The sequence below is a fragment of the Salmo salar genome, chromosome 05, assembly GCF_965601325.2.
Source record: "Salmo salar chromosome 05, fSalSal1, whole genome shotgun sequence".
Lineage (NCBI taxonomy): Eukaryota > Metazoa > Chordata > Actinopteri > Salmoniformes > Salmonidae > Salmo > Salmo salar.
In genome coordinates, this window is record NC_138295.1 from 9,887,544 (window position 1) to 9,911,089 (window position 23,546).

Genomic DNA, 23,546 nt, shown 5'->3' on the forward strand with positions numbered 1-23,546 from the left:
ACTCTACAAGGTGTTGAAAGCAGGGATGCTGGCCCATGTTGACTCTAATGCTTCCCACAGTTGTGTGAAGTTGGCTGAATGTCCTTTGGGTGGTGGTCCATTCTTGATACACACGGGAAACTGTTGTGTGAAAAACCCAGCAGCGTTGCAGTTCTTGGCACAAATCGGTGCACCTGGCACTTACTACCATACCCTGTTTAAAAGCACTTCAATATTTTGTCTTCACCCTCTGAATGACAGACATACTCAATCTATGTCTCAATTGTCTCAAGGCTTAAAAATCCTTCTTTAACCCGTCTCCTCCCCTTCATCTACACTGATTGAAGTGGATTTAACAAACGACATCAATAAGGGATCATAGCTTTCACCTGGATTCACCTGTTTGCTCAGTGTACATATGAAGTGGGTAAAACCGGATGTAAACATTACAGTGACCAGTGTCTATGTACATGGAGCAGCAGTCTCTAAGGTGCAGGGTAGAGTACCGGGTGGTGGCCGGCTAGTTACAGTGACTAAGTTCAGGGCAGGGTTACTTGGCGTAGGCCAGCTAGTGGAGACTGTTAAACAGTCTGATGCCCTGCAGATAGAAGCTGTTCATCCGTCTCTCAATCCCAGCTTTAGTACACCTGTACTGTCTCCACCTTCTAGGCGGTGGTGGTGTGAACAGGCTGTGGTCCTTGGCCTTCCTGTGACAGCGGATGCTGTCGATGTCCTGGAGCGCAGGACTGGAACCTTACTAGCATTTCCTCTGGTCAGGTCACATGGTTTATTCAGTCTCCATATAACACAATATGAAAAAGTCTGTAAATATAACGTTATCATAGCTCTCATTCAAACCCAGACAGGTAAAACCACTGGTTACCTACTGCCATCTACTGGTCAAAAAGCAAATACTTTTTCCACCATAGTGCACTTTACTGCAATAGGAATGTTTTAACCATTTAAAAAGCGAATCAAGTGGATTTGATGGGCCAGAATGATCCTGTGTGTTTCAAATGAAAATAACAGAAGAACAACGTTAAAGCAGTTTATTCCAAGACAATTATACAGACAACCTATATGGAAACACATACCTTCCACACACACACACACACAACCCCCTCCTGGATAGCTTCTACCCACAACACCCTCCTGGATGGCTAGATACATGTGCTGACTGACACTATGGTATGCATATAAGAGCACAATGAAACTGGCATCTAATGTGGAGGAACCAGTATGTGTCTACATTGTGTTGCATGATTACATCATTCATGTTGAAAAGCACAGCAATGTAGATGAATGAAACACAGAGGACAAGCCACTACTGGACAGTTCAACTAACAAGCAGGCCTTCTGGCATGATCAGTCATGACCGCACTATGAATGAAGAGGACAGACAATCTCCTGTCCTTCTAGCTTCACATTGGGTGTTTCATCGTGTCTCTAGCAATATAGTCTTCAATGACATTTGGAAATCAACTTATAACTCCATTTCAGTCAACCTTGTGTGGTGCCTCTACCAAAAACCCAGATGTTATCGACCCACGTCTTCCTGGTGCCCCCCCTCCCCCGAGACCCAGATGTTACAGACCCACGTCTTCCTGGTGCCCCCCCTCCCCCGAGACCCAGATGTTACCGACCCACGTCTTCCTGGTGCCCCCCCCCCCCACCCCGAGACCCAGATGTTACCGACCCACGTCTTCCTGGTGCCCCCCCCTCCCCCGAGACCCAGATGTTACCGACCCACGTCTTCCTGGTGCCCCCCCCTCCCCCGAGACCCAGATGTTACCGACCCACGTCTTCCTGCTTTTCCCATCACACACAAACACATTCCTTCTACCATGTAACATCGGTTGTTTCATTCACAGTGAAGAATTGACATTCAATAACTGACTATTGGCTGTTTTACTCAGGTCTGTGTTACTAATCCAATGAACGACAATTAAAATGCAATTCCGATTCTTCTTCATTGTATGAGAATCTCAGTAAATGGACTGGCTAGTCAATGAGCTGCAGACTTCTGCTGAGCACGGCCTTATCTTTGGAATGTGTTGGACTTTGACTATACAATTGGCACTTGAGTAACGTTTACTGGTACAAATGGTTACACGAGTATTCTGCAATAAGATAGCCTTAGAGTTTATACAGTACATTCTTAAATGATTACTCACATAAAGTATATATATATATTTCCTAATTCGAGAAAACAATGTTTATGTTTGAAACATGTTTCTAACAAACATAAACATCCTCAACAACATTGTTATATATTTTCCTTGGAAAACGAAGGAAAGTACAAATAAGTACTGTGATAATTGTTTTTAAATAAGGCTAATATAAATACTCTCGTTATAAAATGTGTGGTTCGAGCCCTGAATTCTGATTGGCTGACAGCCATGGTATATCAGACCATATACCACGTGTTATGACAAAAGCATTTATTTTTACTGCTCTAATTACGTTGGTAACCAGTTTATAATAGCAATAAGGCTCCTCGGGGGTTTGTGGTATATGGCCAATATACCACTGCTAAGGCCTGTGTCCCGGCACTCTGCGTTGCGTTGTGTCTAAGAACAGCCCTTAGCCGTGCTATATTGCCCATAAACCACACCTCCTCGGGCCTTAATTATACAATGATAATATACAACAGTATATTTACTACACTTCTGCTGCCTCAGAACGATTTTTGTTTTTGTCGTCACATTAAGTACACTTTAACATGGGGCACCATTTTAGGGTGTCTTTGGATAAATGTCAAAAGATTGTCTCTGCAAACCTTCATATTATAAGCACATAGAAAAAGATCGCAGTGCAGTCTTCCTAATGACATCGTCTTTCAGCTGAATCTCTTAACACCCTGGACAAAGAGTCAGAGCTCCTATAAAACCCCAGTGTAAGACCACATCCCCTGAGGGTACAAGTGGCCATTGACAAAAGACACAGGCAGCAGTAGAGTGAACATGAAGCCCTCCCAGGCCTCCATTGGAGTGCACACTGTCCGTCAGACGGTGTGGGGCAACAGAAAGGCTTTTTCAAGTCAAAAGATGTCACCCTGGGGGCACCTGTGTAGATGGATGGGGCAATTAACTTATGTAACCCACTTAGCCTTCGCTACCTTAAGTTAGCTTAGCGTAGCCTAGTCAAGCATAAAATGGCTAAACCAAGCTTAAATTAGCATAGACTATCGTAGCTTGGCATAACCTAGACTCAGACAAACTCCTCCTCGCAGAGGGCCTCCCCCACCAGCAATGAGTGTTTGTCGGGTTCGCTGAGGGCCATGCTGTTCAGTGAGTGCTTTGATTGGAGGGAGTTGATGGAGGCGCGGCTGAAGTTAACGACGCGGTCCAATAGGCTCAGCTTGGGGGAGGAACGGCGCAGCTCGCCCATGCCGATGTGTACGCTGACATCTGATAGGCTTGCAGCGTGTCTCTTCTGACTGCCCAGACGAGACTCCAGCAGCTCAGCGCTGGGCTTAGTGTAACTACAAACAGAGAGAGAGGAGAGTTAGTGTAACTACAAACAGAGAGAGAGGAGAGTTAGTGTAACTACAAACAGAGAGAGAGAGGAGAGTTAGTGTAACTACAAACAGAGAGAGAGAGAGAGGAGAGTTAGTGTAACTACAAACAGAGAGAGAGAGAGAGGAGAGTTAGTGTAGCTACAAACAGAGAGAGAGAGAGAGAGAGAGAGAGAGGAGAGTTAGTGTAGCTACAAACAGAGAGAGAGAGAGGAGAGTTAGTGTAACTACAAACAGAGAGAGAGAGGAGAGTTAGTGTAGCTACAAACAGAGCGAGAGAGAGAGGAGAGTTAGTGTAGCTACAAACAGAGAGAGAGAGAGAGAGAGGAGAGTTAGTGTAGCTACAAACAGAGAGAGAGAGAGAGGAGAGTTAGTGTAGCTACAAACAGAGAGAGAGAGAGGAGAGTTAGTGTAACTACAAACAGAGAGAGAGAGAGAGAGGAGAGTTAGTGTAACTACAAACAGAGAGAGAGAGAGAGAGGAGAGTTAGTGTAGCTACAAACAGAGAGAGAGAGGAGAGTTAGTGTAGCTACAAACAGAGAGAGAGAGAGGAGAGTTAGTGTAACTACAAACAGAGAGAGAGAGAGAGGAGAGTTAGTGTAGCTACAAACAGAGAGAGAGAGAGAGAGAGGAGAGTTAGTGTAGCTACAAACAGAGAGAGAGAGAGAGAGGAGAGTTAGTGTAACTACAAACAGAGAGAGAGAGAGAGAGGAGAGTTAGTGTAACTACAAACAGAGAGAGAGAGAGAGGAGAGTTAGTGTAGCTACAAACAGAGAGAGAGAGAGGAGAGTTAGTGTAGCTACAAACAGAGAGAGAGAGAGAGGAGAGTTCGTGTAGCTACAAACAGAGAGAGAGGAGAGTCAGTGTAGCTACAAACAGAGAGAGAGAGAGAGAGCAGAGTTAGTGTAGCTACAAACAGAGAGAGAGAGGAGAGTTAGTGTAGCTACAAACAGAGAGAGAGAGGAGAGTTAGTGTAGCTACAAACAGAGAGAGAGAGGAGAGTTAGTGTAGCTACAAACAGAGAGAGAGAGGAGAGTTAGTGTAACTACAAACAGAGAGAGAGAGGAGAGTTAGTGTAACTACAAACAGAGAGAGAGAGAGAGGAGAGTTAGTGTAACTACAAACAGAGAGAGAGAGAGAGAGAGGAGAGTTAGTGTAACTACAAACAGAGAGAGAGAGAGAGAGAGAGGAGAGTTAGTGTAGCTACAAACAGAGAGAGAGAGAGAGAGAGGAGAGTTAGTGTAGCTACAAACAGAGAGAGAGAGAGGAGAGTTAGTGTAGCTACAAACAGAGAGAGAGAGAGGAGAGTTAGTGTAGCTACAAACAGAGAGAGAGAGAGGAGAGTTAGTGTAGCTACAAACAGAGAGAGAGAGAGAGGAGAGTTAGTGTAGCTACAAACAGAGAGAGAGAGAGAGAGGAGAGTTAGTGTAGCTACAAACAGAGAGAGAGAGAGAGAGAGGAGAGTTAGTGTAGCTACAAACAGAGAGAGAGAGAGAGAGAGAGGAGAGTTAGTGTAGCTACAAACAGAGAGAGAGAGAGAGAGAGAGGAGAGTTAGTGTAGCTACAAACAGAGAGAGAGAGAGAGAGAGGAGAGTTAGTGTAACTACAAACAGAGAGAGAGAGAGAGAGGAGAGTTAGTGTAACTACAAACAGAGAGAGAGAGAGAGAGAGGAGAGTTAGTGTAGCTACAAACAGAGAGAGAGAGAGAGAGGAGAGTTAGTGTAGCTACAAACAGAGAGAGAGAGAGAGAGGAGAGTTAGTGTAGCTACAAACAGAGAGAGAGAGAGAGGAGAGTTAGTGTAGCTACAAACAGAGAGAGAGAGAGAGGAGAGTTAGTGTAGCTACAAACAGAGAGAGAGAGAGAGGAGAGTTAGTGTAGCTACAAACAGAGAGAGAGAGAGAGGAGAGTTAGTGTAACTACAAACAGAGAGAGAGGAGAGTTAGTGTAGCTACAAACAGAGAGAGAGGAGAGTTAGTGTAGCTACAAACAGAGAGAGAGAGGAGAGAGTTAGTGTAGCTACAAACAGAGAGAGAGGAGAGAGTTAGTGTAGCTACAAACAGAGAGAGGAGAGAGAGAAAGGAGAGTTAGTGTAGCTACAAACAGAGAGAGAGAGAGAGAGGAGAGTTAGTGTAGCTACAAACAGAGAGAGAGAGAGAGAGGAGAGTTAGTGTAGCTACAAACAGAGAGAGAGAGAGAGAAGAGTTAGTGTAGCTACAAACAGAGAGAGAGAGAGAGAGAGAGAGAGGAGAGTCAGTGTAGCTACAAACAGAGAGAGAGAGAGGAGAGTTAGTGTAGCTACAAACAGAGAGAGAGAGAGAGAGAGGAGAGTTAGTGTAGCTACAAACAGAGAGAGGAGAGAGAGAAAGGAGAGTTAGTGTAGCTACAAACAGAGAGAGAGGAGAGTTAGTGTAGCTACAAACAGAGAGAGAGAGAGAGGAGAGTTAGTGTAGCTACAAACAGAGAGAGAGAGAGAGAGAGGAGAGTTAGTGTAGCTACAAACAGAGAGAGGAGAGAGAGAAAGGAGAGTTAGTGTAGCTACAAACAGAGAGAGAGAGAGAGAGAGGAGAGTTAGTGTAGCTACAAACAGAGAGAGAGGAGAGTTAGTGTAGCTACAAACAGAGAGAGAGAGGAGAGAGTTAGTGTAGCTACAAACAGAGAGAGAGAGAGAGAGAGAGGAGTTAGTGTAGCTACAAACAGAGAGAGAGAGAGAGAGAGAGAGGAGAGTCAGTGTAGCTACAAACACAGAGAGAGAGAGAGAGAGAGGAGAGTTAGTGTAGCTACAGAGAGAGAGAGGAGAGTTAGTGTAGCTACAAACAGAGAGAGGAGAGTTAGTGTAGCTACAAACAGAGAAGGAGAGAGAGGAGTTAGTGTAGCTACAAACAGAGAGAGAGAGAGAGAGAGAGAGAGTCAGTGTAGCTACAAACAGAGAGAGAGAGAGAGAGAGGAGAGTTAGTGTAGCTACAGAGAGAGAGAGGAGAGTTAGTGTACCAACAAACAGAGAGAGGAGAGTTAGTGTAGCTACAAACAGAGAGAGAGAGAGAGAGAGAGAGAGAGAGAGAGGAGAGTCAGTGTAGCTACAAACAGAGAGAGAGAGGAGAGTTAGTGTAGCTACAAACAGAGAGAGAGAGAGGAGAGTTAGTGTAGCTACAAACAGAGAAGGAGAGAGAGGAGTTAGTGTAGCTACAAACAGAGAGAGAGAGAGAGAGAGAGAGAGGAGAGTCAGTGTAGCTACAAACAGAGAGAGAGAGAGAGAGAGGAGAGTCAGTGTAGCTACAAACAGAGAGAGAGAGAGAGAGAGAGAGAGAGGAGAGTCAGTGTAGCTACAAACAGAGAGAGGAGAGAGAGGAGAGTCAGTGTAGCTACAAACAGAGAGAGAGAGAGGAGAGTTAGTGTAACTACAAACAGAGAGAGAGAGAGAGGAGAGTTAGTGTAACTACAAACAGAGAGAGAGAGAGGAGAGTTAGTGTAACTACAAACAGAGAGGGAGAGAGAGGAGAGTCAGTGTAACTACAAACAGAGAGGGAGAGAGAGGAGAGTCAGTGTAGCTACAAACAGAGAGAGAGAGGAGAGTCAGTGTAACTACAAACAGAGAGAGAGAGAGGAGAGTTAGTGTAGCTACAAACAGAGAGAGAGAGAGAGGAGAGTTAGTGTAGCTACAAACAGAGAGAGAGAGAGAGGAGAGTTAGTGTAGCTACAAACAGAGAGAGAGGAGAGTTAGTGTAACTACAAACAGAGAGAGAGAGGAGAGTCAGTGTAGCTACAAACAGAGAGAGAGAGGAGAGAGTTAGTGTAGCTACAAACAGAGAGAGAGAGGAGAGAGGAGAGTTAGTGTAGCTACAAACAGAGAGAGAGAGAGAAAGGAGAGTTAGTGTAGCTACAAACAGAAGAGAGAGAGAGAGAGTTAGTGTAGCTACAAACAGAGAGAGAGAGGAGAGAGTTAGTGTAGCTACAAACAGAGAGAGAGAGGAGAGAGTTAGTGTAGCTACAAACAGAGAGAGAGAGAGGAGAGAGTTAGTGTAGCTACAAACAGAGAGAGAGAGAGGAGAGAGTTAGTGTAGCTACAAACAGAGAGAGAGAGAGGAGAGAGTTAGTGTAGCTACAAACAGAGAGAGAGAGGAGAGTTAGTGTAGCTACAAACAGAGAGAGAGAGGAGAGTTAGTGTAGCTACAAACAGAGAGAGAGAGGAGAGAGTTAGTGTAGCTACAAACAGAGAGAGAGAGGAGAGAGTTAGTGTAGCTACAAACAGAGAGAGAGAGGAGAGTTAGTGTAACTACAAACAGAGAGAGAGAGAGGAGAGTTAGTGTAGCTACAAACAGAGAGAGAGAGAGGAGAGTTAGTGTAGCTACAAACAGAGAGAGAGAGCGAGAGAGGAGAGTTAGTGTAGCTACAAACAGAGAGAGAGAGAGGAGAGTTAGTGTACCTACAAACAGAGAGAGAGAGAGAGAGGAGAGTTAGTGTACCTACAAACAGAGAGAGAGAGAGGAGTTAGTGTAGCTACAAACAGAGAGAGAGGAGAATTAGTGTAACTACAAACAGAGAGAGAGAGGAGAGTTAGTGTAGCTACAAACAGAGAGAGAGAGAGGAGAGTTAGTGTAGCTACAAACAGAGAGAGAGAGAGAGAGAGAGAGAGGAGAGTTAGTGTAGCTACAAACAGAGAGAGAGAGAGAGAGGAGAGTTAGTGTAGCTACAAACAGAGAGAGAGGAGAGTTAGTGTAGCTACAAACAGAGAGAGAGAGAGAGAGAGAGGAGAGTTAGTGTAGCTACAAACAGAGAGAGAGAGGAGAGTTAGTGTAGCTACAAACAGAGAGAGAGGAGAGAGTTAGTGTAGCTACAAACAGAGAGAGAGAGGAGAGTTAGTGTAGCTACAAACAGAGAGAGAGAGAGAGAGAGAGAGAGAGAGGAGAGTCAGTGTAGCTACAAACAGAGAGAGAGAGAGGAGAGTTAGTGTAGCTACAAACAGAGAGAGAGAGAGAGGAGAGTTAGTGTAGCTACAAACAGAGAGAGAGAGAGGAGAGTTAGTGTAGCTACAAACAGAGAGAGAGAGAGGAGAGTCAGTGTAGCTACAAACAGAGAGAGAGAGAGAGGAGAGTCAGTGTAACTACAAACAGAGAGAGAGAGAGGAGAGTTAGTTTAGCTACAAACAGAGAGAGAGAGAGAGAGGAGAGTTAGTGTAGCTACAAACAGAGAGAGGAGAGTTAGTGTAACTACAAACAGAGAGAGAGAGGAGAGTCAGTGTAACTACAAACAGAGAGAGAGAGAGAGGAGAGTTAGTGTAGCTACAAACAAAGAGAGAGAGAGAGAGAGGAGAGTTAGTGTAGCTACAAACAGAGAGAGAGAGAGAGAGAGAGAGAGTTAGTGTAACTACAAACAGAGAGAGAGGAGAGTTAGTGTAACTACAAACAGAGAGAGAGAGGAGAGTTAGTGTAACTACAAACACAGAGAGAGAGGAGAGTTAGTGTAGTTAGATACAGAAACAATAAGACACTACACTTTGTAGTTCAGTGCTGGATTTAGAGTAACTAATGTGCCGAGGAGAGCTAACACACGCACACACCACAGCTTGATGGGAAACTGGCAACTCACCATTTGAGTAGTAGAGAGGACAGCACCACAGAGACAGAGGAGAGGGCCATGGCAGCAGAACCCATCCATGGCTGGAGAACCAGACCAACAGGCATGAACACACCAGCAGCGATAGGGATCCCCACCAGGTTATAGACCAGAGCAAACACAAAGTTGATCCTGATTCTCCTGACAGTCTTCTTGGACAGGTCAATGCTCCCTACCACATCCAGCAGGTCATTCTGTGGACAGTGGAGAGATGGAGGAGAGAGAAAGAGGGAAACTTATATATATATATACGGAGCTTTACCATTACAATAAAATTGCGCAATTGTTCAAAAATGAATTTTGGAGGCAGACAGAGGACAGGGAAACTGACAGATTATCAGCCAGACAGATTAACGTGTAGAGACTAGAGGTCGACCGATTAATCGGAATGGCCGATTAATTAGGGCCGATTTCAAGGTTCCACAACAATCGGTAATCGGCATATTTGGACGCCGATTATGGCCGATTGCATTACAATCCACGGGGAGACTGTGTTATGCGAGTGCAGCAAGGAGCCAAGGTAAGTTGCTAGCTAGCATTAAATGTATCTTATAAAAAACAATCAATCTTAACATAATCACTAGTTAACTACACATGGCTGATGATATTACTAGTTTAACTAGCTTGTCCTGCGTTGCATATAATCGATGCGGTGCCTGTTAATTTATCATTGAATCACAGCCTACTTCGCCAAACGGGTGATTTAACAAGCGCATTCGCGAAAAAAAGCACTGTCGTTGCACCAATGTACCTAACAATAAACATCAACGCCTTAAAATCGATACACAAGTATATATTTTTAAACCTGCATATTTAGTTAAAAGAAGTTCATGTTAGCAGGCAATTTTAACTAGGGAAATTGTGTCACTTCTCTTGCGTTCTGTGCAAACAGAGTCAGGGTATATGCAGCAGTTTGGGCCGCCTGGCTCGTTGCGAACTGTGTGAAGTCCATTTATTCCTAACAAAGAGAGTTATTAATTTGCCAGAATTGTACATAATTATGACATAACATTGAAGGTTGTACAATGTAACAGCAATATTTAGACTTAGGGATGCCACCCGTTAGATAAAATACGGAACGGTTCCGTATTTCACTGGAAGAATAAACATTTTGTTTTTGAAATTATAGTTTCCGGAATTGACCATATTAATGACCTAAGGCTCGTATTGCTAGCTAGCATTAAACGTATCTTATAAAAAACAAACAATCTTAACATAATCACTAGTTAACCTGCCCGCTTGACCCTATCCCCTCCTCTCTTCTCCAGACCATTTCCGGAGACCTTCTCCCCTACCTCACCTCGCTCATCGACTCATCCTTGACCGCTGGCTATGTCCCTTCCGTCTTCAAGAGAGCGAGAGTTGCACCCCTTCTCAAAAAACCTACACTCGATCCCTCCGATGTCAACAACTACAGACCAGTATCCCTTCTTTCCTTTCTCTCCAAAACTCTTGAGCGTGCCGTCCTTGGCCAGCTCTCTTGCCATCTCTCTCAGAATGACCTTCTCGATCCAAATCAGTCAGGTTTCAAGACTGGTCATTCAACTGAGACTGCTCTTCTCTGTGTCACGGAGGCTCTCCGCACTGCTAAAGCTAACTCTCCTCTGCTCTCATCCTTCTAGACCTATCTGCTGCCTTTGATACTGTGAACCATCAGATCCTTCTCTCCACCCTCTCCGAGTTGGGCATCTCCGGCGCGGCTCACTCTTGGATTGCGTCCGACCTGACAGGTCGGTCCTACCAGGAGCACCACGTGCTCTCACCACTGGTGTCCCCCAGGGCTCAGTTCTAGGCCCTCTCCTATTCTCGCTATACACCAAGTCACTTGGCTCTGTCATATCCTCACATGGTCTCTCCTATCATTGCTACACAGACGACACACAATTAATCTTCTCCTTTCCCCCTTCTGATAACCAGGTGGCGAATCGCATCTCTGCATGTCTGGCAGACATATCAGTGTGGATGACGGATCACCACCTCAAGCTGAACCTCGGCAAGACGGAGCTGCTCTTCCTCCCGGGGAAGGACTGCCCGTTCCATGATCTTGCCATCACGGTTGACAACTCCATTGTGTCCTCCTCCCAGAGTGCTAAGAACCTTGGCGTGACCCTGGACAACACCTTGTCGTTCTCCACTAACATCAAGGCGGTGACCCGATCCTGTAGGTTCATGCTCTACAACATTCGCAGAGTACGACCCTGCCTCACACAGGAAGCGGCGCAGGTCCTAATCCAGGCACTTGGTCATCTCCCGTCTGGATTACTGCAACTCGCTGTTGGCAGGGCTCCCTGCCTGTGCCATTAAACCCCTACAACTCATCCAGAAAGCCACAGCCCGTCTGGTGTTCAACCTTCCCAAGTTCTCTCACGTCACCCCGCTCCTCCGCTCTCTCCACTGGCTTCCTGTTGAAGCTCGCATCCGCTACAAGACCATGGTGCTTGCCTACGGAGCTGTGAGGGGAACGGCACCTCCGTACCTTCAGGCTCTGATCAGGCCCTACACCCAAACAAGGGCACTGCGTTCATCCACCTCTGGCCTGCTCGCCTCACTACCTCTGCGGAAGCACAGTTCCCACTCAGCCCAGTCAAAACTGTTCGCTGCTCTGGCACCCCAATGGTGGAACAAGCTCCCTCACGACGCCAGGACAGCGGAGTCAATCACCACCTTCCGGAGACACCTGAAACCCCACCTCTTTAAGGAATACCTGGGATAGGATAAAGTAATCCTTCTAACCCCCCCCCCCCCCCCAAAAAAAAAGATATAGATGTACTATTGTAAAGTGGTTGTTCCACTGGATATCATAAGGTGAATGCACCAATTTGTAAGTCGCTCTGGATAAGAGCGTCTGCTAAATGACGTAAATGTTAAGATTGATTGTTTTTTATAAGTTTATTGCTAGCTAGCAACTTACCTCGGCTTCTTGCTGCCCTCGCGTAACACGTAGTCAGCCTGCCACGCAGGCTCCTCGTGGAGTGCAATGTAAGGCAGGTGGTTAGAGCGTTGGACTAGTAACCGGAAGGTTGCAAAAACAAATCCCCGAGCTGACAAGGTAAAAATCTGTCGTTCTGCCCCTGAACAAGGTAGTTAACCCACTGTTCCTAGGCCGTCATTGAAAATAAGAATGTGTTCTTAACTGACTTGCCTAGTTTAATAAAGGTGTAAAAAAAAAACATTACATAAAACAAATCAGCCTAATCGGTGTCCAAAAATACAGATTTCCGATTGTTAGGAAAACTTGAAATCGGCCCTAATTAATCGGCCGACCTCTAGTAGAGACGATCAGACAGATTAACGTGTAGAGACGATCAGACAGATTAACGTGTAGAGACGATCAGACAGATTAACGTGTAGAGACGATCAGACAGATTAACGTGTAGAGACGATCAGACAGATTAACGTGTAGAGACGATCAGACAGATTAACGTGTAGAGACGATCAGACAGATTAACGTGTAGAGACGATCAGACAGATTAACGTGTAGAGACGATCAGACAGCCAGGCAGATTAACGTGTAGAGACGATCAGACAGCCAGGCAGATTAACGTGTAGAGACGATCAGACAGCCAGGCAGATTAACGTGTAGAGACGATCAGACAGCCAGGCAGATTAACGTGTAGAGACGATCAGACAGCCAGGCAGATTAACGTGTAGAGACGATCAGACAGCCAGGCAGATTAACGTGTAGAGACGATCAGACAGCCAGACAGATTAACGTGTAGAGACGATCAGACAGCCAGACAGATTAACATGTAGAGACGATCAGACAACCAGACAGATTAACGTCCATCCACTCAGCCCTCTTCTCCTCACCCTGATCAGCACCACGTCAGCTGCCTCTATGGCCACGTCAGTGCCAGTTCCAATGGCGATGCCAACATCTGCCATGGCCAGAGCGGGCGAGTCGTTGACCCCATCACCCACCATGGCCACCCTCTTCCCTGCCTGCTGCAGCTGCTCTACCTTGGCCACCTTGTGGGACGGCAGCACCTCCGCAAACACCTTCCTGATGCCCACCTGGAGGAGAAAGAGACAGCTAAATGACAGTTCACAAGCCACAATCAAACCACATTTACACCTTCCTGATGCCCACCTGGAGGAGAGAGACAGCTAAATGACAGTTCACAATCAAACCACATTTACACCTTCCTGATGCCCACCTGGAGGAGAGAGACAGCTAAATGACAGTTCACAATCAAACCACATTTACACCTTCCTGATGCCCACCTGGAGGAGAAAGAGACAGCTAAATGACAGTTCACAAGCCACAATCAAACCACATTTACACCTTCCTGATGCCCACCTGGAGGAGAGAGACAGCTAAATGACAGTTCACAAGCCACAATCAAACCACATTTACATTTGTGTTGTTTAGCAGATGCTGTTATCCAGAGTGCCATGTCCTGGTTCAGTGCATACATTCAGAACCATGATATGTCCATGTAGTAGTCTACGTAGTCTCCTGAACACAGCTCGTTGATGGTTTCAATAACCTGAGGGGAAGATGAAATGGATCCCGTGACCTCTGAACCCCACCCAGCCAGTCCTGTCCAGTCCCCTATCTGAGCAGCGATGACCCTTGACCTCTGAACCCCACCCAGCCAGTCCTGTCCAGTCCCCTATCTGAGCAGCGATGACCCTTGACCTCTATGAACCCCACCCAGTCCTGTCCAGTCCCCTACCTGAGCAGCGATGGCCCGTGACCTCTGAACCCCACCCAGCCAGTCCTGTCCAGTCCCCTACCTGAGCAGCGATGGCCCTTGACCTCTGAACCCCACCCAGTCAGTCCTGTCCAGTCCCCTATCTGAGCAGCGATGGCCCGTGACCTCGATGAACCCCACCCAGCCAGTCCTGTCCAGTCCCCTATCTGAGCAGCGATGACCCGTGACCTCTGAACCCCAGCCACCCAGTCCTGTCCAGTCCCCTACCTGAGCAGCGATGGCCCGTGACCTCTGAACCCCACCCAGCCAGTCCTGTCCAGTCCCCTACCTGAGCAGCGATGGCCCGTGACCTCTGAACCCCAGCCAGCCAGTCCTGTCCAGTCCCCTACCTGAGCAGCGATGGCCCTTGACCTCTGAACCCCACCCAGTCAGTCCTGTCCAGTCCCCTATCTGAGCAGCGATGGCCCTTGACCTCTATGAACCCACCCTTGTCCTGTCCAGTCCCCTACCTGAGCAGCGATGACCCTTGACCTCTATGAACCCACCCTTGTCCTGTCCAGTCCCCTACCTGAGCAGCGATGACCCTTGACCTCTATGAACCCACCCTTGTCCTGTCCAGTCCCCTACCTGAGCAGCGATGGCCCTTGACCTCTATGAACCCACCCTTGTCCTGTCCAGTCCCCTACCTGAGCAGCGATGGCCCTTGACCTCTATGAACCCACCCTTGTCCTGTCCAGTCCCCTACCTGAGCAGCGATGACCCTTGACCTCTATGAACCCACCCTTGTCCTGTCCAGTCCCCTACCTGAGCAGCGATGGCCCGTGCCGTCTTGCTGTTGTCTCCAGTCATCAGAATCACCTCCAGCCCCATGGACTGCAGGGTGTGAACCGCCAACTCTGCCTCTGGCTTCACTGTGTCTGCTATGGCTATCATGGCACATAGCAGACCTACACACAGAGAGACGGGGGGGAGAGAGAGAGAGACGGGGGGAGAGAGAGAGAGACGGGGGGAGAGAGAGAGAGACGGGGGGGAGAGAGAGAGAGACGGGGGGAGAGAGAGAGAGACGGGGGGAGAGAGAGAGAGAGAGAGAGAGAGAGAGAGAGCGAGAGAGAGAGAGAGAGAGAGAGACGGGGGGAGAGAGAGAGAGACGGGGGGAGAGAGAGAGAGAGAGAGAGAGAGACGGGGGGAGAGAGAGAGAGAGACGGGGGGAGAGAGAGAGAGAGACGGGGAGAGAGAGAGAGAGACGGGGAGAGAGAGAGAGAGAGACGGGGGGGAGAAAGAGAGAGACGGGGGGGAGAGAGAGAGAGACGGGGGGGAGAGAGAGAGAGACGGGGGGGAGAGAGAGAGAGACGGGGGGGAGAGAGAGAGAGACGGGGGGGAGAGAGAGAGAGAGAGAGACGGGGGGGAGAGAGAGAAAGACGAGAGAGGGAGAGAGACGGGGGGAGAGACGAGAAGAGGGAGAGAGAGAGAGACGGGGCGAGAGAGAGAGAGAGAGAGCGACGGGGCGAGAGAGAGAGAGACGGGGCGAGAGAGAGAGAGACGGGAGAGAGAGAGAGAGACGGGGCGAGAGAGAGAGAGACGGGGGAGAGAGAGAGAGAGACGGGGGAGAGAGAGAGAGAGACGGGGGGAGAGAGAGAGAGAGACGGGGGGAGAGAGAGAGAGAGACGGGGGGAGAGAGAGAGAGACGGGGAGAGAGAGAGAGAGAGACGGGGGGAGAGAGAGAGAGAGAGAGAGACGGGGGGGAGAGAGAGAGAGACGGGGGGAGAGAGAGAGAGACGGGGGGGAGAGAGAGAGAGACGGGGGGGAGAGAGAGAGAGACGGGGCGGAGAGAGAGAGAGAGAGAGAGAGGGGGGGGAGAGAGAGACGGGGAGAGAGAGAGAGAGACGGGGCGAGAGAGAGAGAGAGAGACGGGGGGCGAGAGAGAGAGAGACGGGGGGCGAGAGAGAGAGAGACGGGGGGAGAGAGAGAGAGAGACGGGGGGGAGAGAGAGAGAGAGAGACGGGGGGAGAGAGAGAGAGAGACGGGGGGAGAGAGAGAGAGACGGGGGGAGAGAGAGAGAGACGGGGGAGAGAGAGAGAGAGACGGGGGGAGAGAGAGAGAGAGACGGGGGAGAGAGAGAGAGAGACGGGGGAGAGAGAGAGAGAGACGGGGGGAGAGAGAGAGAGAGACGGGGGGAGAGAGAGAGAGAGACGGGGGGAGAGAGAGAGAGACGGGGGAGAGAGAGAGAGAGAGACGGGGGGTGAGACAGGGGGAGAGACAGGGAGAGAGAGATGTTATATACACTCAGCAACACAATGGGTTAAAGGTTGGAAACTCCTAAGGCTACTCAGTACTCACTGTCCACAGCCACCAGTACAGCAGTTCGTCCTCTGCGTTCATGTTCATTCATGGTCTCGTCAACATCAGGTCTGATCTGCAGTCCGTTCCTCCTCATCCATTCCCTGTTCCCTATCAACACCACGTAGGATGCTGTCTGCTCCAGGACTATAGAGGAACAGAGAGGTTACTGGCTGTCTGCTCCAGGACTATAGAGGAACACAGAGAGGTTACTGGCTGTCTGCTCCAGGACTATAGAGGAACACAGAGAGGTTACTGGCTGTCTGCTCCAGGACTATAGAGGAACAGAGAGGTTACTGGCTGTCTGCTCCAGGGCTATAGAGGAACAGAGAGGTTACTGGCTGTCTGCTCCAGGACTATAGAGGAACAGAGAGGTTACTGGCTGTCTGCTCCAGGACTATAGAGGAACAGAGAGGTTACTGGCTGTCTGCTCCAGGACTATAGAGGAACAGAGAGGTTACTGGCTGTCTGCTCCAGGGCTATAGAGGAACAGAGAGGTTACTGGCTGTCTGCTACAGGACTATAGAGGAACAGAGAGGTTACTGGCTGTCTGCTCCAGGACTATAGAGGAACACAGAGAGGTTACTGGCTGTCTGCTCCAGGACTATAGAGGAACAGAGAGGTTACTGGCTGTCTGCTCCAGGCTATAGAGGAACAGAGAGGTTACTGGCTGTCTGCTCCAGGACTATAGAGGAACAGAGAGGTTACTGGCTGTCTGCTCCAGGACTATAGAGGAACAGAGAGGTTACTGGCTGTCTGCTCCAGGGCTATAGAGGAACACAGAGAGGTTACTGGCTGTCTGCTCCAGGACTATAGAGGAACAGAGAGGTTACTGGCTGTCTGCTCCAGGACTATAGAGGAACAGAGAGGTTACTGGCTGTCTGCTCCAGGACTATAGAGGAACAGAGAGGTTACTGGCTGTCTGCTCCAGGGCTATAGAGGAACACAGAGAGGTTACTGGCTGTCTGCTCCAGGGCTATAGAGGAACAGAGAGGTTACTGGCTGTCTGCTCCAGGACTATAGAGGAACAGAGAGGTTACTGGCTGTCTGCTCCAGGACTATAGAGGAACAGAGAGGTTACTGGCTGTCTGCTCCAGGGCTATAGAGGAACAGAGAGGTTACTGGCTGTCTGCTCCAGGGCTATAGAGGAACACAGAGAGGTTACTGGCTGTCTGCTCCAGGACTATAGAGGAACAGAGAGGTTACTGGCTGTCTGCTCCAGGACTATAGAGGAACAGAGAGGTTACTGGCTGTCTGCTCCAGGACTATAGAGGAACAGAGAGGTTACTGGCTGTCTGCTCCAGGGCTATAGAGGAACACAGAGAGGTTACTGGCTGTCTGCTACAGGGCTATAGAGGAACAGAGAGGTTACTGGCTGTCTGCTCCAGGACTATAGAGGAACAGAGAGGTTACTGGCTGTCTGCTCCAGGACTATAGAGGAACAGAGAGGTTACTGGCTGTCTGCTCCAGGACTATAGAGGAAAAGAGAGAGGTTACTGGCTGTCTGCTCCAGGGCTATAGAGGAACAGAGAGGTTACTGGCAGTCTGCTCCAGGGCTATAGAGGAACAGAGAGGTTACTGGCTGTCTGCTCCAGGGCTATAGAGGAACAGAGAGGTTACTGGCTGTCTGCTCCAGGGCTATAGAGGAACAGAGAGGTTACTGGCTGTCTGCTACAGGACTATAGAGAAACAGAGAGGTTACTGGCTGTCTGCTCCAGGGCTATAGAGGAACAGAGAGGTTACTGGCTGTCTGCTCCAGGGCTATAGAGGAACAGAGAGGTTACTGGCTGTCTGCTCCAGGACTATAGAGGAACAGAGAGGTTACTGGCTGTCTGCTCCAGGGCTATAGAGGAACAGAGAGGTTACTGGCTGTCTGCTCCAGGACTATAGAGGAACAGAGAGGTTACTGGCTGTCTGCTCCAGGACTATAGAGGAACACAGAGAGGTTACTGGCTGTCTGCAACAGGACTATAGAGGAACAGAGAGGTTACTGGCTGTCTGCTCCAGGACTATAGAGGAACACAGAGAGGTTACTGGCTGTCTGCTCCAGGGCTATAGAGGAACAGAGAGGTTACTGGCTGTCTGCTCCAGGGCTATAGAGGAACAGAGAGGTTACTGGCTGTCTGCTCCAGGACTATAGAGGAACACAGAGAGGTTACTGGCTGTCTGCTCCAGGACTATAGAGGAACACAGAGAGGTTACTGGCTGTCTGCTCCAGGACTATAGAGGAACACAGAGAGGTTACTGGCTGTCTGCTCCAGGGCTATAGAGGAACACAGAGAGGTTACTGGCTGTCTGCTCCAGGACTATAGAGGAACACAGAGAGGTTACTGGCTGTCTGCTCCAGGACTATAGAGGAACACAGAGAGGTTACTGGCTGTCTGCTCCAGGACTATAGAGGAACAGAGAGGTTACTGGCTGTCTGCTCCAGGACTATAGAGGAACAGAGAGGTTACTGGCTGTCTGGTCCAGGACTATAGAGGAACAGAGAGGTTACTGGCTGTCTGCTCCAGGGCTATAGAGGAACACAGAGGTTACTGGCTGTCTGCTCCAGGACTATAGAGGAACACAGAGAGGTTACTGGCTGTCTGCTCCAGGACTATAGAGGAACACAGAGAGGTTACTGGCTGTCTGCTCCAGGACTATAGAGGAACAGAGAGGTTACTGGCTGTCTGCTCCAGGACTATAGAGGAACACAGAGAGGTTACTGGCTGTCTGCTCCAGGACTATAGAGGAACAGAGAGGTTACTGGCTGTCTGCTCCAGGACTATAGAGGAACAGAGAGGTTACTGGCTGTCTGCTCCAGGACTATAGAGGAACAGAGAGGTTACTGGCTGTCTGCTCCAGGACTATAGAGGAACAGAGGTTACTAGCTGTCTGCTCCAGGACTATAGAGGAACACAGAGAGGTTACTGGCTGTCTGCTCCAGGACTATAGAGGAACACAGAGAGGTTACTGGCTGTCTGCTCCAGGACTATAGAGGAACAGAGAGGTTACTGGCTGTCTGCTCCAGGGCTATAGAGGAACACAGAGAGGTTACTGGCTGTCTGCTCCAGGACTATAGAGGAACACAGAGAGGTTACTGGCTGTCTGCTCCAGGGCTATAGAGGAACAGAGAGGTTACTGGCTGTCTGCTCCAGGACTATAGAGGAACAGAGAGAGGTTACTGGCTGTCTGCTCCAGGGCTATAGAGGAACAGAGAGGTTACTGGCTGTCTGCTCCAGGACTATAGAGGAACACAGAGAGGTTACTGGCTGTCTGCTCCAGGGCTATAGAGGAACAGAGAGGTTACTGGCTGTCTGCTCCAGGGCTATAGAGGAACAGAGAGGTTACTGGCTGTCTGCTCCAGGGCTATAGAGGAACAGAGAGGTTACTGGCTGTCTGCTCCAGGACTATAGAGGAACACAGAGAGGTTACTGGCTGTCTGCTCCAGGACTATAGAGGAACACAGAGAGGTTACTGGCTGTCTGCTCCAGGACTATAGAGGAACAGAGAGAGGTTACTGGCTGTCTGCTCCAGGGCTATAGAGGAACAGAGAGGTTACTGGCTGTCTGCTCCAGGGCTATAGAGGAACAGAGAGGTTACTGGCTGTCTGCTCCAGGACTATAGAGGAACAGAGAGAGGTTACTGGCTGTCTGCTCCAGGACTATAGAGGAACAGAGAGTTTACTGGCTGTCTGCTCCAGGGCTATAGAGGAACAGAGAGAGGTTACTGGCTGTCTGCTCCAGGGCTATAGAGGAACAGAGAGGTTACTGGCTGTCTGCTCCAGGGCTATAGAGGAACAGAGAGGTTACTGGCTGTCTGCTCCAGGGCTATAGAGGAACAGAGAGGTTACTGGCTGTCTGCTCCAGGACTATAGAGGAACACAGAGAGGTTACTGGCTGTCTGCTCCAGGACTATAGAGGAACACAGAGAGGTTACTGGCTGTCTGCTCCAGGACTATAGAGGAACAGAGAGAGGTTACTGGCTGTCTGCTCCAGGGCTATAGAGGAACAGAGAGGTTACTGGCTGTCTGCTCCAGGGCTATAGAGGAACAGAGAGGTTACTGGCTGTCTGCTCCAGGACTATAGAGGAACAGAGAGAGGTTACTGGCTGTCTGCTCCAGGACTATAGAGGAACAGAGAGTTTACTGGCTGTCTGCTCCAGGGCTATAGAGGAACAGAGAGAGGTTACTGGCTGTCTGCTCCAGGGCTATAGAGGAACACAGAGAGGTTACTGGCTGTCTGCTCCAGGGCTATAGAGGAACACAGAGAGGTTACTGGCTGTCTGCTCCAGGACTATAGAGGAACAGAGAGGTTACTGGCTGTCTGCTCCAGGACTATAGAGGAACAGAGAGGTTACTGGCTGTCTGCTCCAGGACTATAGAGGAACAGAGAGGTTACTGGCTGTCTGCTCCAGGGCTATAGAGGAACAGAGAGGTTACTGGCTGTCTGCTCCAGGACTATAGACAGAATGTATGACATCCATTTAAATCCATGCAGTGGAAACAGGGGAATCGTTAGGCCTCATGGTGAATAATAATTGACAATAAGGGCTAATTTAAGATTGTATTTTCCATTCGGCCTTAAAACAATTGAAAATAGCTGTCCTATTTTGCACTACACATCCCAGTACGTACTGAGAGGCTGCGGGTCCATGATGAGGGGGTGAGAGCCTGGCTGGGTTCTGGAGTCACTGATATGGACCAGAACACTGTTTCTCTGGTTGTTGTCTTCACTGTCCCCGTCCTCCTGATGTTGTCTCAGCAGGGTCTCTGTGTTACTGACCTAACACACACACACAGGTTTAGTTTATTACACAGGCATCACTGTCCTCTCCTGATGGTCTCTGTGTTACTGACCCACACACACACACACACACACACACAGGTTTAGTTTATTACACAGCCATCACTGTCCTCTCCTGATGGTCTCTGTGTTACTGACCTCACACACACACACACACACACACACACACACACACACACACACACACAGGTTTAGTTTATTACACAGCCATCACTGTCCTCTCCTGATGGTTTCTGTGTTACTGACCTGGCATCGTATTCCACAGCCAGGCACAGCCTGGAAGTCAGTACAGGCACCAAGGGACTCTGTACCCAGCTCCTAATACAGAGAGACAGATTAGTACACTTTATCTGGATCCACAATGACAGATAGGGCCCAAATATTTGAAGTCATCCAGACACTTGGGATGATCCACTCACGCGGACTCACAACCAGTCTCCTACCTGTCAGCTGTAGGACTGAGGTTCAGGTGGACCCACCCGTTTACAGCACTTGGTAACGGAATCAGACCCAACCGTTTGCAGTACTTGGTAACGGAATCAGACCCACCCGTTTGCAGTACTTGGTAACGGAATCAGACCCACCCGTTTGCAGTACTTGGTAACGGAATCAGACCCACCCGTTTACAGTACTTGGTAACGGAATCAGACCCACCCGTTTACAGTACTTGGTAACGGAATCAGACCCACCCGTTTGCAGTACTTGGTAACGGAATCAGACCCACCCGTTTACAGTACTTGGTAACGGAATCAGACCCACCCGTTTACAGTACTTGGTAACGGAATCAGACCCACCCGTTTACAGTACTTGGTAACGGAATCAGACCCACCCGTTTGCAGTACTTGGTAACGGAATCAGACCCACCCGTTTGCAGTACTTGGTAACGGAATCAGACCCACCCGTTTGCAGTACTTGGTAACGGAATCAGACCCACCTGTTTACAGTACTTGGTAACGGAATCAGACCCACCTGTTTACAGTACTTGGTAACGGAATCAGACCCACCTGTTTACAGTACTTGGTAACGGAATCAGACCCACCCGTTTGCAGCACTTGGTAACGGAATCAGACCCACCCGTTTACAGTACTTGGTAACGGAATCAGACCCACCCGTTTGCAGTACTTGGTAACGGAATCAGACCCACCTGTTTACAGTACTTGGTGATGGCAGCTCCCAGCGGGTGTTCACTGTTGTTCTCTGCAGTCCCTACGATGGCCAGCAGACGGGAGCGAGGCATCCTGTTCCCTTCCACTACAATCTTCACCTGGATGACTTTAGGAGCTCCGTAGGTAATGGTACCAGTCTTATCAAACACCACTGTCTGGATCTGGAAAATATACCGGTTTTTATAACGAGTTAGGAATAACACCCAGTAACTGCAACAGTCGCAAACAATCTGACTACAAACATGAGGCATAACATATCAAACCTAATTATTTTGACTATCAATATGGTATTATTAGTGATGGACTATGGTCTGATTGGTAGAGTCTTCTCCCCTCACCTTGTGTGCCATCTCTAGCGGTTCCCCTCCCTTGATGAGGATCCCGTTCTGAGCACCCACCCCCGTGCCCACCATCACAGCTGTTGGGGTTGCCAGGCCCAGAGAGCAGGGGCAGGCGATACACAGCACTGTGATGGAGGCCTGGAAGGCAAACCTGATCACAGCTTCTGCCTTGGAGATGCTCTTATCATAGCCCTGTAGAGAGAGGGAGACAGAGAGATGTTAGACAGGGTAGTCTACAGCTTGGAGATGCTCTCATCATAGCCCTGTAGAGAGAGACAGAGAGATGTTAGACAGGGTAGTCTACAGCTTGGAGATGCTCTCATCATAGCCCTGTAGAGAGAGACAGAGAGATGTTAGACAGGGTAGTCTACAGCTTGGAGATGCTCTCATCATAGCCCTGTAGAGAGAGACAGAGAGATGTTAGACAGGGTAGTCTACAGCTTGGAGATGCTCTCATCATAGCCCTGTAGAGAGAGACAGAGAGATGTTAGACAGGGTAGTCTACAGCTTGGAGATGCTCTCATCATAGCCCTGTAGAGAGAGACAGAGAGATGTTAGACAGGGTAGTCTACAGCTTGGAGATGCTCTCATCATAGCCCTGTAGAGAGAGACAGAGAGATGTTAGACAGGGTAGTCTACAGCTTGGAGATGCTCTCATCATAGCCCTGTAGAGGAGAGACAGAGAGATGTTAGACAGGGTAGTCTACAGCTTGGAGATGCTCTCATCATAGCCCTGTAGAGAGAGACAGAGAGATGTTAGACAGGGTAGTCTACAGCTTGGAGATGCTCTCATCATAGCCCTGTAGAGAGAGACAGAGAGATGTTAGACAGGGTAGTCTACAGCTTGGAGATGCTCTCATCATAGCCCTGTAGAGAGAGACAGAGAGATGTTAGACAGGGTAGTCTACAGCTTGGAGATGCTCTCATCATAGCCCTGTAGAGAGGTTGACACAGATATCAGTATAGTAAAGGTTTGACACAGATATCAGTATAGTAAAGGTTTGACACAGATATCAGTATAGTAAAGGGTTGACACAGATATCAGTATAGTAAAGGGTTGACACAGATATCAGTATAGTAAAGGTTTGACACAGATATCAGTATAGTAAAGGTTTGACACAGATATCAGTATAGTAAAGGTTTGACACAG

General features: G+C 48.7%; 1 protein-coding gene across 1 annotated transcript in view; it reads right to left on the reverse strand.

Annotated features, from left to right (window-relative positions):
• Positions 1-1,872: 1,872 nt before the first annotated feature.
• The window catches only part of LOC145879491 (copper-transporting ATPase 1-like), a 48,624-nt gene continuing 26,950 nt past the window's right edge, over positions 1,873-23,546 (reverse strand). Inside the window, exons 13-21 of the mRNA XM_082975024.1 lie at positions 22,394-22,588; positions 22,034-22,216; positions 21,136-21,207; positions 20,721-20,868; positions 16,103-16,249; positions 14,570-14,712; positions 12,918-13,121; positions 9,081-9,301; positions 1,873-3,463 (exon numbers count right to left, since the gene is read on the reverse strand). Coding sequence (XP_082831150.1) covers positions 3,190-3,463; positions 9,081-9,301; positions 12,918-13,121; positions 14,570-14,712; positions 16,103-16,249; positions 20,721-20,868; positions 21,136-21,207; positions 22,034-22,216; positions 22,394-22,588 — 1,587 coding nt within the window. The 3' untranslated portion in view covers positions 1,873-3,189. The remainder of the gene's footprint in view (positions 3,464-9,080; positions 9,302-12,917; positions 13,122-14,569; positions 14,713-16,102; positions 16,250-20,720; positions 20,869-21,135; positions 21,208-22,033; positions 22,217-22,393; positions 22,589-23,546) is intronic.